We start from the raw sequence: 15,957 nt of genomic DNA, 5'->3' as shown, positions 1-15,957 counted from the left end.
CAGTCCTCACGAACCCTCCCATTGGCTGCAGCAGGATGCTCGGTGTCTCTCCTGTTTCCTTGATCCTCAAATGCAACTGGAGCCAACGGAGATTTGCGATGGAGCGAGAGAGGGAAGCTTCACCTGTAGATATTTAACATTAACCTGCGTTTCACCATCGACAAGAGAAAAAAACACACGGCACTTTTGAAGTCTGCGCGTCGGATTTCGCAGCGCTGCACAGTCGCTGGAAATAACTTCATTATTCCAGTTTTTTTGCGGGCGACTGTCGCCCTGTCCTCCGGTTCAGCGGGATACTGCAGGCTGTATGGAGGGATGTCGGCATGGCTTGCACCAGGAGAACCAAAACTTTGGTGTCCACATGCGTGATCCTGAGCGGCATGACCAACATTGTTTGCCTGCTCTATGTCGGATGGGTTACTAACTACATCGCCAATATTTACATCAAAGTCCCGATGCCTTTACCGGAGAGAAAGTTAGAGGGTGACAAAAGAGGCGACACTCTCCGGATCATGGAGAGGCTGGATCGGCTGGAGAATGTGGTCAACCAGCACATACAAGGTAAAGCTTCCGTCATTTTTACTTGAAGAAAACTGCGCTTTACTTTACCTGCACCCACACCATGTGGGATTCTTCAAAAGAAAGTTTAATAGGCGAATAGCTTTACTTTTATTTCAAGGTGTGTTTAAGGTGTGTGCATTGTCTGGTTTTGGAAATGAATCCAGCAGGAACTTCGTTTGCCTGTTAAATATCAGGTTATTTGGAGGATGTGATGGAGGACAAAAGGCTGTAAGAAGAAGATTAGTACAGTGAGGCTGCAACCTAACCTATTTTAAAATGGCACTACATATACAAGAGCTAAATATTCAGTAGGCTGTAATATAAGAATATTATATTTCTGCTATAAGTAGATCAAATAAGAATAGATATTTTAAAAGTCTGATGATATCACTATAAACATGCTGTTGAGTGTTCAGCATCGCTCTCCTGATTTACAGACAGTGAGAGAATCTCATGTCTCATTCATTAATACTCAATACATGCTCCTGCCTTTTATTAAGGTTAATTTGAATGGCCATTATGCTGAAACCAGCTGCATATTCTTTAGGAAAGTGCACAACATGAAGCTCCTCATGTCTTGAACTGCACTCCACCTGAAAATGTAGTGTGACACAACATTATGCATCCTTATTGAGAGCCAAAATGCATGTGAGAAAAAGTGTTTTGTGCTGGCAGCAGAAAAAAAATCCACATTAAAATACAGTTATACCACAGTGCATTGGCCAAATTTCACACTGGAGTACGTTTATGATTAAGACTGTGGAGAAGTTGTCTGTCCATTCATCCTTCAGCTACTTCTTAGTTAATCGGGAATATTTATGAAACTGCTAAAATCAAATCCTCTGCTCCTAGTACATCATTTAAGTCAAACTTTTAGGAATGTCTGGAATCCGTTTTTCTCAAATTCCTTCCTTCCTTCCTTCCTTCCTTCCTTCCACTCCCGGTGTACAGGTACTTTACACTTGATTAATTTCTCTCCACTCTTTAAAAGAAGCTATTCTTGTCATCGCAGGGGGGCTCATTCTGGGCAGGTCCCAATTTGAAATGGCACAGAGCTGGTGCAGAAGTGAAATGCAGACAGAAATCTACTCATGCCGCTGTGAGCAATAACGTCTCTGTGCTAAGCTTGGGTAAACATTCCTCCTGGAGGCAGGTCTCCATTTCAGCTTGGCACCCATAGGCATCTGCGGGGCGGAGCTTTGTTCAGGTGCCCCCGGTGACTTACCTCCAAAGTACATGTTTCAACTATTTCTGTTTACTCTGACACAAAAGATCATTTCATGCTAGATTTGTACTTTAAAAAACAGCATGATCTGGGTTCACCTGTACAAGGAGTTTTCACTTCAGCAAGCCTCATGTAAAATTAAAGATAATTATGAACATATATAACTTATGAAGCATATTCAGTAAATAGAAAATACGAAAAGCTTGTCTTGGTGCTTTATTTCAAGCAACTTATATTTCAACTAATATCCTTTGTGACAGATAGACCACACAATCTACATCTCAGTTTTGGGAGTTTAACGAACAGTTCAACATTTTGGGAAATGCACTCATTCGCTTTCTTGCTGAGTTAGATGAGAAGATCGAAACCGTCATTTCTGTTCGGTAAAGCTGAAGCTACCGCTAGCAGCTTAGCTTAGTTTAGCTCAACAGAAAAGACTAGAAGCGGAAAAGGTTAAAAAGAGGCTCTAAAGCTCACTAATTCACACATTATATCTCAGAAGTTACTGCACCTATTTTCCATAATGTCAAACTCTTCTTTTCTTTTACAAACTAGCTGTGGCTCATTATCTTTTTATGCCACTTTTAAAACTAGGACAGTCATTCTGTAATTAGTTAAAAAAAAAGTCAAACATTTTCACTTTTTTTGCACTCATTCTCTCACAAGCTCATGCACAGTCAGCCAGCATCATCGTTGCCTGCTTTTGGGTATTTGTACTCATTTCAATTTGTGAACCTGTTTCCAGGCCCCTGACATAAACTGCAGGGACATGACAGAGATCACATTAATAGCAACAGTAAGTCTCTGTTCTTGTCATTTTTAGAGTTTGGGAGCACAGCGCAGAATCTGTTGGGGGCTAATGCTGGAGGAGATTGCTGATGTCATACATTTGCAACAGTAAAAACTGTTCCAACAAAATGACCTGTCACTTTAAGCACGAGACATATTGTCTGGATTTCTCTAATAACTGCTCCGAATGCATCCACTGTAAATATAGAGCTATAATCCCGAGTCTGTAAGTGGCCGACGGCGTCAACAGTCAGTGAGCTTCGGGCAGAGCCACAGAGTCATTAGTGCACTTTTGACATCTCTTAAAATACATTTTCTTCTTATATCGTGTTGTGAGACAAGTGCAGAAATGGTGCATTCTAACTCTTGCATCCTTTAGTTCAGCACTATGACTTGCACAGTTAGAGGGTCCTGGTGCACATTCTCACAGCCACATGCACTTAGTTTCAGTGCACTGTGATACCAACATGAGCTCCCTCACCACAGAGCATTACTGCATGTGAGAGTGAAACATTTACTGCAGCTGACTCACTGTGGACAGTCGAAAGAGATGTCTCTAGTGTCAGCTTCCCACTCAGGAATGAGACAGAAATATTTCTCTCCTCTAACTATGTGATGAAGTTAAGTGTCCTGTTACCAGGACGAAGCAACGTGGCAACAGCATGTAAACCGGCTGAACTGTTTCTTGCATGTCAGTACATTCAGCCGAGGAGAATTTATTGGAAAGTTGGACAGAGCATGTTCACACACGCCCACCATGAGGGCTGTTTGCTGCACTCTTTGCCACCAAAACCAAAACTACTAGCACTAATGACAGTCTGCAGAAGATCAGGTTATACTTCAAAATGTCTTATGATGTGAGAGGAAAATGATTATTGGAGTACTTTGTTTATATACTTGTTTCATATACAGTAAATGAAGTACTATATGTCATTGTTATGCTTTTGTGAAGCTATGTAACTGTGCAAACTGTATATTTACACACTTTCTTTATCAGTGTCTATTATCCAAATTCCACGAATAGTTTTGTCTGTGTTTGCTTTGTTGTTAACAGTGTTTTCTTCGTCTTCTTCGTCTCCTATTTATAGTGTGTTTATTTGTTGACCTGGGTGACGAGCTGTTGCCTGCAGTATTTATCCCTTGCAGGGATAAATAAAGTAGTATTGAATTGAAGAGAATAGTGCTGCAACTAACAATTATTTTCATTATTTCACAATCATTGATAATTTTCTTGATTAAAAAAATGGCATTCGCAATTTCTCAGAGACCACTGCGATGTTTTCTAATGTGCTTGCTTTTGTGTCCGACTAAGAGTCCAATACCTGAAAATATTCAATTTACGGACATGTATGACAAAGGAAAACAGCAAAACATCGCATTTTAGAAACTCGAGACAAAAGATGTTGAAAAATGACTGAAACAATTAATCAGTTACAGATTAATTTTCTCTCAATTGATTAATTGATTAATCATCGCAGCTATAGAATTAAAGTTAAGTCGATGCCTCAGTTGAATAGTTTGTGTTAAAAAAAGTGATTCCTTCATGATAACAAAGCTAAAACAATCCAAACTATATGTGAAAGCCTGATAATAATTAGAAAACAAAACCTGCAGTCTGAGCAAACAGTGTAAGATCCAGTACGTGTATGAGTGTACGGTGTGACGAATGTGCTGTTTTAACAGAGACCTGTTTTATTAGGCTGTTGTTCATGAAAAGGCAGCTTGTTTCATGGCTTGCTTTGACCTCTGAGGATGTGTATTACCAGCGTGTAGTCTGACTGAATGGCCACGAGGCCTGCGAGAGGTAGTCATTAACACACTGCTGATTTAGCAGCAAATGATAGCGACAGTTCCCAAGATGGCTTCAAGCAAATCCACCCGTCAAGTCAATTGAGAAGCTCAGTAAATCAGTGTTTCCATCGATGCTCAGAGGACAGTTATATTTGGGTATTTATCTGATGTGATTTTCCAGAGCGACAGTGAGTGCAGCAGTAGAATAAATGAGTGAGGAAGAGGTGAAAGCACATGTGTGTACTTGGATGTGTGCAGGTGTTTGTGTGCATGCTTGTGCATGCAGGCTATGGTATGAAGCTCGGGAAAGTACGAGTTACACTCACACATACTTCCTTTAAAGTGCTCATTCCTCTGGGAGAAAGAATGGTTAAAAGACTCTGACGCCGTTTTAGTAGAAGGCAACCATGTTTCTTATAAAATAACTACCCCTTTTCTCTCTTTTTACTAATGATAATGTGATTCAACATGTTATTAGTTATAAAGATGTCTGAATGTGTGTTATAAAAGTATTTAGAAATATATACAATTCAAAGTTTTCAAGGCATAATCAGCATATATCAACTCAAATATCTGCTGTTATCGGCTGGCTGATTTATCAGTCTGGCTCTACTGCAAAAGAAGTGATTAGAAAATAAATATTTGTTGAGGGAATATTTTAGTCTTGCCAGGTAGCCAGGTAGGACACTGGGCACATTCAGAGAGACAGAGAGCTGTGTGCTTATGATAGCCAAACCCCCTCAAAGGTTTTTGTGAATTCATCACTGTACAGTGATAGTGCTTCTCGGGCCTGGGCATCCATTGAAATAGAGTAGAGAGAAGAGGCTTCACTGTTCTTCATAATTGATAAATATAAAATTTATGTAACCACGGTGTCTATAAACACTCCACTGTAGATTTATTATAAGTCTGATTCATCTGTCAGCACTTGCAGTTTGCAGCCTGTAGGCAGGTATGCAGACAGCGTGAGAGAGAGAGAGAGAGAGAGGGGGGGGGGGGGGGGGGAGTCTGGAGTGACGAGTGGGAATATAAAACAGGGGGTTATTCTGGGTGTTAATTCCAATAAATCGAGAAGTTATTGAAATACAGGGATATGAATGCACTGGAGAATGTTTGGTAATGAAAACAATTAATTATTCTGACTCAAGAGGGCAAAATCCTCATGAAGAGAATAAATTAGACATGTAAAAGCCTCTTACAAGAGTGTCGATTCAAAGGTCGTCCCCTGACAATTTCCACTAAATAGATCAGTTCACTATTGCAAATGTTGTCAGTGTAGTTTTTTTATTCACACTGATTTTCTGTAACCGCAACAAAAATATGAAAACAGCCCATGTAGTTAAGACAGAAATCTGGTTTACTTTACAGCTCAAGCCATTTATCTGTAAACATTGATAAACAGTGATAAATTCATATGAAATTCACGGTTAAAGAAACACTATAAATATTCTCAGTATGAACGTCTCAAACTCACAGGAACACATTCTTATAATCTTCTTTGTCTTTCTGCAACCTGAGCATCCCATTGGAGTCGTCTTTCCTGCCTGGTTTGTTTTTCCCTCCAGATATCTGGATCATTAGCTCGCTAAGTGCTCAACTTTCTATGCTGTCTCCTAAAAGTGATAGTTATTAGTTAAAAGTTAGAGAGTTATTAGTGTTAATTAGTGAGCTTCAGAGGTGCTGGTTGAGGGAGTTGGACAGAGCCAGGCTAGCTGTTTTCCCCTGTTGTGCTAAGCTAAGCTAACCCACTGCTGGCTGTAGCTTCATACTAAGACACGAGAGTGGTATCAATCTTCTCGTCTAACTCTTGGCAAGAAAGTGAGGTGTATTTTCCAGAGTGTTTAACTATTCTCTTTAGTGTGCAGATCCACCATTTGTAACAAAATCACAATTTAAAAAAGCCACCATCTAGTTTTTTCCTCATAATTATGTCATTCCCTGCGTTACACCTTCGAGAAGCCACATCTCCATGCTGCATGGAGCTCATGGAGCTTCAGTAAAGGCAGCAGCTGTAGGGACAAGCTGAAGTGCTCTGTTGTTTCATGCGTTCTTTCAGCAATTGTTTTTTCTCCCTCCTCCTCTTCACTTTCTCATATTTAATGGCACTAAGTGAGGAAGTGTTCTCTGGTTCAAACACACCCATGCCATAATCTACTGTACGAACAAGTCATTATCCTCATGCAGTGGAGCACAGTAGTTTCCCAGTAGTTGAGACCAGTTCAGCACACGTTTGCAAATCCATTGAATAGTTTTTGTTTGCAAAATGTATTTGCCTATTTTTGGGGTGACAGTACTTCCAATACAACCACTTTTATGCCAAAAAACAAAGGAACAAACAATAAATAGTATTAAGCATTTCCTTCAGAGATTTGTGTCAGTTATAGTGAAAGAACCTCATTTAATCAAATTGGCTTTTTAATATATTAAACACCAAGAAGCTGAATTGTTATGTATCAGACCTACTGTATATACATGTAAGTATGTTACAAACAATAAACAATAATAACAATAAAAGAGAAGATATGTAACCTGAAAATATACCATCAGGAAAGTGTAATTTCAGCCAGAAGGGATGAATGTATTAGGCAAGAAGAGGGAGAGGAAGACAATAAAGACAGAAACTGGCAGATCAATTGTGCAAATCAAGAATTAATTTATGTGTGTGTGTGTTAGTTTAGTTTTATTTTCTTATTTTCAAATGTAAACATTATCACTTTTTACATCAAACATCACTTAAAGAATGTCAGTGTTCACGATTAGAGTAAAGACTTAAAAATATCAAATAAAAACTAAAATAAATCGTGTTGTTTTTGGTTCCTCCTGCAGGTTCTAGAGTTAATTAAGAAGCCTAACAACTCATAGGAGGCACTCGTTAATCTATCATTTCTAGTGTTTTCAGATGTTTTTGGGAAACACGTCTTAAGCATAAAAAGGTTCATAAAATGGATTTTACGATGATTTTAGCCCTAAGATGCTTTTGCGAAATTAATCCCTGGTCTGTGCTGCCGCTGGTGCGTTCAGTGTCTGTCTGGCTGTCTTTGTTCACCCTTCATCATCAATCTGCCAGCTGTTTGGATTTGCCTTCATGAACCATGTGGACCGCCATGCACTGTGCGTCCTGCATGGCAAATTTGTATAGCGCAGCTCATGTGTGCAGTCAGTACACCAAGCCAATCTGTTCACACCCCAACCAGAAACATCAATACATTCAGTAAAATTCTGGTAACTAAGCTCTTAAACCTGACTACATGAGTTGTGTTAACAGAAACAACATTTTTCACGCATTAGAGAGAAGGATCTGCTGAGGGGAGAAAACGCAGCTTCAATCTATAAGACGGTGGACTTCAGCTGTCAGTTTTCCATTTGTCTTTATTGAGTCAGCTGTTGCTGATGTGAGGTTATGATGGGGGAGGGCGGAGATGGATTACAGGGTGAGACTCGATGAGACAGGAGTGAATTACAGCGGCCTTGAAACGAGATTCATCAAAGCTAACTATAATTTAGATCTTCTATCAAAATATATTTTCCCAACCTTCACTCATCATTAATCCGTCGCTGTTACTGTAGTTATCTGCCACAAAGCATTGCATTTCAAATCCAGAAAAAAACAGCAGGCGTTGATGTTATGTTTCTTCCATTAACAAGCTTGCTGTTGAGGGACTTTCAAACCTCAGATGTCCGAGCGTCCATGAACACACCGCCAATGTAAATGTAAACTCGCTTAATCTCCATTCACTCAGGACAGATATTACCTGGGGTCCTCCTGTGATTTGTAATAATTGCAGAGGTTGTCTGTGTTCCTCATCCTGTGTATATCTGCTGGGTTTGTAATCTGTAAAATATAAAATGAGTCCCTGTTAGGACAGGATTTATGTCTCTAGAGAAGGTCCGGAGATTTTAGTATTACATGTACTAAACAGTTCTGTGCATATGTGATATTTGTTTTACTACCCCACTAATTATAGCAGTCCCAATTAATTACTTTACTTACTTTTATTACCCAAATGTGAAAAGAATTTCCAGAAAATCAGCGAAAGAAAATGCTAAATTCTGTTTGTTTCCATCCACAACTGTTTGGCAAAATATTAGAAGCTGGTGCATCGAGATAAACAGTTAGTGGCACTAATCAAGTCAAGTCATTAAACCACTGCAGAAGAAGAGCATGCAACTAGATAACAAGAACAAGGTAGTTAAATGAGCGCCAGTCAAATCTCAAAAAAAAAACGATGACGAAAGTGTGATGGAAATATGATTTCATCTTCTATTTTTCGTCTCTTCCGTGGACGTTTAAGTGTGTCATTCATGTGCGTCATGATTTATTTGCTGAATCTGTTTCCATGGCACTTTTTCACATTTAGCTTTTTTTTCCAGCATTTCCACTCAAGTTTTTGCACAAATTGAAAATGCGCATTAAAACAGGAGGTTTGCAAAGAGCTGAGAGAGACAGAAAGCCTCCCTTCCTCACCACACGCTTCCCTTTTATACGGCTGCACTCTTTGTACTTGCTCTTCATAGGCCAAGGAAATTTTCCACGCAAATTACTTGAAACTTAGTAAATCCAGTCACATTTGTCACATCTCCCCCATTATTTGCTCAATCCTTTATCTAAATGCATATGCAAGAAAGACAAAATCACTCTTCACTGCAGACTGGCAGAGAGTGCTTCAGATCACAAGCAAACTGTGGAACTGTATCACAAACAAGGTGCAAAAGGCTCAATAAATGTTGTTAAATCACACGAGGTCCCCAGCTGATTTTGTCCAAGTTTCAAGGTGGGCTTTGGGCAGATATTATGTAATCATCAATTAAGTTTTTTTTTATTTAGCATTTCTACTTTCCATCTAAAACATTCCAGCTTAAAGTTCATACACAGACGTTAGTCACATGAAAAAACTGAGTATCATATGTTACAATAAACTATATATAGGCCTAAACATGCTAAGTCATCAATTATTTGAATATCGTCTTTATATGGAACCACATACCGACATTCATATAATCCACTCTGCAAAGGCTGTAGTTGATGTCTTTTGAGATTTAATGTGGAAATTTGCCTGAATACTCAGTTTTTGTCCCAGAGTGAAATGCCTCAGTGAATATCAAATACTACGAAACGGCCAGTTGAACTTGAGGTTTTACTGTTTTTTCATATGGCTCTAACCACTAAAAGTTCAAGGTTTCTCTTTCAAAACAGAGGTAACAGAAGAAGAAAACTGCTTTCAGACTGTTTTCACATTTACACATTTACAGAAAATAACATCCAATTTAAACAGATTAAACAAAAGATGTAAGAAAGATTAAAACTCATTTTCAAGAACTATTGTGTAGCCTGCTAGAAAATATGACACTTGAGGAAAGTATCGTATTGGTGAAAGTAGTAAGAAGGATTCTTCTTCTGTGACATTTCTACTTCTTGTGCTTTTGCCTGTTTGTCTTGTCTGAAAGTCCTTACATAAGCATCTAAAGTGAGATCCACCTCTGGTACTCCTGATGTTTTTATGGCTCTGTTAGGGTTTAAATCACCGCGGAAAAAATTGTGCATCATTCCTGAAATGAAGAGGTTGTAAAGGTGTTTTATTCCCAACTTCTCAAACCACTCAACCTTTTCTGCTCTGGATAAATTTCTCTGAAAAGTCAGTGCGGCTGCTGTCAAAGAGCATCGGAGTATGTGGTAAATGCGAGAACAGGTTTCTACGTGTCTGCTGTTTCTGACACACGTGAGCGTCAGATGCCTCATGTTCATGACAGACTGGAAGTGAAGCTGCTGTATGAGGAGTTCACCTGTTAGGAACTTGCTTGCTGTGGTTTACCATTCATCTCCTGTCCCATATGATAGTAAACTGAATCTTTGGAGTTTGGACAAAACTTCATTCATAAATAAGTCATTTTTGGCTCTGTGAACTTGTGTCAGGCAATTTAAACTATTTTCTGATATTTTGAGAGGTGAGAGAGGTAGGAAGTTAAAAGCCCATACAATCTTCTCCTAAAAACACTAGACAAGATAAACAGATTTACATTAAATAAAGATAATGAGGGATGGAAAGGCTACTGAAAAATGAATAAGAAAAAAAAACAAAAGAAGAATTGGCACACACATGCTACTATTTGTATTGTCTCTGAATCCCCCTTTGCTCTATGAGCACACAACTGATCTGGTCATATTATGGAGCAGTCGACGCCTCAACTTCTGCACCAGCATCCCCACTTCCTGTCTGTGTCTCTTCCTGGTGCACGCCTTTAAATATTCACAAATGCCCCTGGAATGCAAATGTTTAGCATAAAAGTAGATCCGATCCATTTGAAGGAGCTTGGTTTGTATTTGCATGATGTCTCAGCTGAATTGTGCACCGAGAAGAACAACAGTTGGTGCGTCACAGCTCCAGAATGATTTCTTTACAACACTTTTAGTTGCCATCTGTAGTCCTCTGAAGGTAGACATGATGCATTTGTTGCTGTCAGAAATGTGTTCACTGTGTAGTGTGTGTGCTCCTGCAACATGTGGTCACAGGTTAATTTGCCTCCTGTGTATTAGTCACATTTTTCCGTGAAAATAACAAAACTTGATCTTGAAAGGCAGGATCACAGGGTGTTTAATGTCATTTTAATGTTGATATTCCAACTAAAACTATGCCTCAATGTCCCCTTTTTTCATTAGACTGCACTCAAAACGGTTTTGGATCTTCTGAAAAAACATGATACAGCTGTCAGGCAGTGCTTTGTCAGCCTGGTACAGAGGGCAGTGGCTGCCATCAGCAACCAGCCAGCAGCCGTTCAGTCTACCTGACTTGAGGTGCAAACCAGCACTGTGCAAAAATCCCCCGGTCTTGTGCCTTTGCGGGGCATCTGCTGTGCGGAGATAAGGACTGGGCTGTTTCACTTTTTGCAACACAGCACAGAGTTTTTGAGCTAATTATATATCTCATTCTATTGTTGTAGGAATTAATGTTAGATACAATTCTACCTCTACCTATACGTTCTGTAGCAGGCTCATGATAGCGCGAGACCAGAGCCGGGTGTAGAACAAGGCTTTTTTTCAAAGTGATGTGCGAAACATATGAGCACATCTGCTACTCTCTGATTACAGAACTGAAACACAGAGCAACTAAACCTTCACATTTCGGCACCGAGAGCTCGCTTTGCCTCTGAATCAGCAGCCTCAGGTTCAACACATGGACTCGCTGGACTTCTCAGAGATCACTGCGGCTCCACAGGCTGAAATACTGAAGAACATTTACTGTTGGTTGGTGGGTTCATTTTGGGTAGTGTGCTGAAACAGCTGGCCTACCTTGCCTGGAGCTGCACACAGCCAAAACATGAAGCTACCTTTTCTGAGTTATGGAGACAATAGAGGCGTCATGTTAGATGTATTTGAGGAGGATGCAGATGAAAAAAAATCTGAACATACAGTATATATTTGTGTTTGTTCTGATGATTGTACTTGTTATAGTAAAGAAGAATATTTCAGTTGTGTTTATGGTTATGGTAATTTGATTGGTGCAATATCTGTATGAGCGGGCAATAAAAGTATTCCCGAATATATCACTTCAAATCCAACGGCTAAACAGACGTTAAACCAGCTGGGGACCGCCGTTGTTAGCCGTTAGTCAGTTCCAGCTGTGATTTGCGCACTTCCTACATGACTCCCTGACTTTGTTCATTACTCCATGCCAGGATTTGAATCACTGTGTGAACTTGCTGTGACTTTTGACAGTCATTTACCATCACCACATCTGGACCCATGAAAGAGAGGCAGCGAACACTAGCTAGACTCTTACTTTGTATAATGTGGGACAAACTCAACATTGAGTGTGTGACTCCGCAGGCGTTGAAATAACATTTCACTTTTGCAACTTTCCTATAACTAGCTACAACTGTCCTATATAGCAAATAATTATAGTTTCTGTTTTCTTACTAAGAAGTGAGGTGACTTCAAATTTCACTTCAACTTTAACATTGTAAGTGCATTCCTCCCCCAAATAAGAAACTCTTTTGTGGTGGTGTGTGTGGTTTATCACTTCACCAGTGGCTTGGTAAGCCTCATTACTGGCCTTTAGCTTGTTTCTTTACCCTTAATGGGTGATGTGAAAGGTGCAACACATTTAGCCAGCTGGTTTTGCAAATGGAGACAGCCTGAGGCAATTTTTCTCCATTTCCCCATGAATGAGCATGCAAGTTCATTTGCATCTGGGCAGTTTTATATGACTGAGGTTAATGACACCAATGACAATAAAATGCATTATATTTTCTGTCAGATTTGACTGTATGTTCCCAGTTTCTTTATTTTTCATTTTAGACTTCTGTTTGTGTTTTATCCCTCATTTGTATTCCTCAGGTGGATTTTGGATGAAAAACTCTTACTATATGAATTATCTGTATTTTACAGTCAATAATGTGATGACTACAAAACAGTTGAATATCTGTAGAAATCAGTGTAGCAGTCCTCTATGCTTTATAGTAAGTGCAGAGTTTTCTTAGGTTTATACATCTTGTAGTTTATGTTGTATTTTTCAACCTGTATCAACACTTTTCTCTTTTTTTATCAAACAATCAGCAATGCATGGTTACACAGACATTGGCATATCCATCAGCAATGGAGCATTGTTGTAAAGTTGTTGTCAATCAAGTGTCATCAAGGCTCGACAGAGCTGAGACTTTTTTTCCCAGCCAATCACTGCACCATCTGATTTATTGATGTGTGCACCCTCAGTCACAAAAACAGAACAAGGAAAAGAAGTGAGTGTAGTAGCTGGCTGAAATGAAAACCTGTCTATTGTTGAGTTAAAAAACTGTCCATATACCAATACTGTCACCTTTAATACATTCAACATAAACTGTACCTATTGTGAAAAGCTTTTTTCCTGTTAAATGTTTAATTTCCAATTAATTTTTGGATTCTGTTTCTGAACCTTCAGTCCGTTATTCTGACTTTGATTTCGACAGCTCTTAATTTTCAGGGTACCATGTTTATTTCTACATGGAAGTGATAAAACCGAGCGAAGGGAAGAAAATAAAAAAACACAGATGAGATAAAAAGAAACCTCAAAGGGCTCATTAAAAAATCTCTCTAATAAAGGCAAGGGCAGATAGCAAATAAGGACACTGACTGAACTAAAAACCAAGTGTGGCAGATGTCGACAGGGAGAAACATGTTTGTGTTTTGTCTCCATAAGCTGTAAAATAACATATAATAATGTAGGACAAGATGTCTCATTCAGATCAGTGTTGTTGGACATGGCCGTCAAGGAGCAGCAAGACCTTTTGACAAGATAAACATCAATGTATTCATGTATTCAGTGCATCAACAACAGTGTGACATGGAAATTCAGGCAAGATCTCAGGAAAGTGTATGATCAATTAAGTGCTCATGTGAGTGAATTAGAGAAGATCTACAAAATGAAATAAGAAATTATTTCTGGGTAGAATTTTGAGGCTCCTCGGTTTGACAACAACTTTCATCACGTTTCAAGCCGGGTTTATCCCTCCTCCACAGGCAGCTCTGCAGATTGACCCGCAGGTCATTTCTCCTCCTCTGAACGGAAATGGAGAAATCTTGATTGATATCGTTGTCCAGGCCCTCGGCTAACTTGCAGATGTTGAGAATGGATAGTCAGCTATCAAACCTTAAGACCATAATTTGTCCGAGCCTATTCTACCCGATGAGTCCATTTCTACTCCGCAGCATTTATCTCACTCTCTCTCACTTCACTTTCTTGTCAGCGTTTCTACTATTAGCTCTAATTTCATCCTTTGATAGAGATGTTTTCTTAAGAGGGATGGTACCTGTGTCAGAAGCAACCAACAAGCAGCAAAGTGCAGATTCATTGCAAGCAATACATATTTCCTCAAACTAGTGTCCTCACCAAGTTCAATAAAGTGTAATCTTATTTTAGAAACTGATGTTAGCAGTTTACAGTTAACTATTTGAGATCTTGCGTCCAATTTAAAACTACCCAGATTTAAGTTTGAATTTGCTGTAGCTGTTTCTCAAGACTCAACTCATTCAGTATGTTTAAGTCCACAACAGAAACCACGTTACTCTGACAAACCGGATCATGCAGGAAATCCAACATTGCAATTACATGCACTGAAGTAAACGTGTTACTGTAAATCTGTGTATACATGCAACAGGTTTTTCCCTAAACTTTACAGTAACCAATAATGCCTCCTGATTGGTGTGGATTTGCAGCTCTGTCTCTTAGACGTTTATATACTACTAATGTTTCCCGATTGTGTTTTGATGGGAATCATGCCTGGATTTTATGTTCAGTGGAAACATTTTGCTTTTTACAAGAGAAGAAGGTGCTACAATTCTGTGCCACACATAACTTGTGGTCAAGGTGGATGGTGGGCGTACGCAGCGCAGGGCTTCGCGACCAGAGATCGGGGTTCATATCCCATCCTTTGCTTAAACTTTGGGAAAGATTGTGGTTTTGATTAAATGTTAATAAAGTGAACACATTGCATTCTGCTTGAAGGCACTGTTGATTTGTTTTGAGCACTTAAACATAACTACAAAAAGCTATGAGCTATGAGCAGATATTTTTATTTTAAGAGCAGATATTGTAAAAAAAAATAGATAAAAAATACATTGTCAAGGAATGATTTGCAAATACATTCAGCATTTTGCACCTTTTAGATAAAAAACTATAATCCAAGTGCGTTTCTTACAAAACCTATTTGCTGTTGCAAATTTGTACTGATGAATTATACAAATTGTCAACTGTATTTGGACGTCTAGAGGAAACTTTCAGTTTTAGTTTGACTTTTGATGGAATGATTTTAATCACAAGGCTCTGCATCCGGCTGCTCTGCTGTCACTTTCTCTGTTTGAAGTCTTTGTCAGGCACGTGAACAAAAGCCGATTAGAAACCTGGTTACTCGTGTACATGGCTAGAAGAAATATATCCAGGGAAATCAAGTTCCTCTAATCCCCTAAACTGATTACGGAAGCTGGGTTTCTCGTGTACATGATGTTTCAGAAATCAGGTTACTGCAGAAAGCTGACTGTAATCTGGTTACTTAAGTGCTACTTAATGTAAACACACCAAGTTAGAGCCGCTCAGTAACTGTGCTAGACTGATGCATCAAGCAGTTCCTATTCATGGTGGTGTAAAGAGTGTGAATGGTACATTTGTGTGCTGTTTTCATCTTTTCCATCAGAGGAGAACCTCAACACAAACCTCGAGAGATGATCGGCTTTTAGAGTAGAGACTCTCACAATAGTTCTGGTTGTTAAATGACCTGCGCCTTATTTCCCTCAAAACTCCCCGAGTGAAAAATCAAGGAGCTCTCCACCTGAATAATTGATATATGCCCCATACCAGCCATCCACTGAGGCCATGATCAAAAACAAAACATAAAATAAAATGCTGGATGTCTATGTCTGCCATCCAAATCCATGTAGACTTCATTAATATAGAGCAGAGACTTCTGTTTCTACATGCAGCAGCGAAGAAAAAGACAAACTGCGCAGTGTTTTAAAGATTCTGTTACTACTTGTCAGTGAAATATTAAACACCGTATGTCAGAAACCTTCACACTTCTTAAGATCTTTTCCTATTCATTAAAAAAATCTCTTCATGGAGTGGTGC

At 39.2% G+C, this 15,957-nt stretch overlaps 1 protein-coding gene across 1 annotated transcript in view; it reads left to right on the top strand.

Annotated features, from left to right (window-relative positions):
* The first annotated feature begins 323 nt into the window (after nt 1–323).
* Nucleotides 324–15,957, top strand: part of galnt18b (UDP-N-acetyl-alpha-D-galactosamine:polypeptide N-acetylgalactosaminyltransferase 18b) — a 66,862-nt gene continuing 51,228 nt past the window's right edge. The window contains exon 1 of the mRNA XM_070926435.1: nt 324–561. Coding sequence (XP_070782536.1) covers nt 324–561 — 238 coding nt within the window. The remainder of the gene's footprint in view (nt 562–15,957) is intronic.

Source organism: Enoplosus armatus, chromosome 1 (assembly GCF_043641665.1).
Source record: "Enoplosus armatus isolate fEnoArm2 chromosome 1, fEnoArm2.hap1, whole genome shotgun sequence".
NCBI classification, from domain to species: Eukaryota; Metazoa; Chordata; class Actinopteri; order Centrarchiformes; family Enoplosidae; genus Enoplosus; species Enoplosus armatus.
This window is presented reverse-complemented; position numbering and strand designations above follow the sequence as displayed.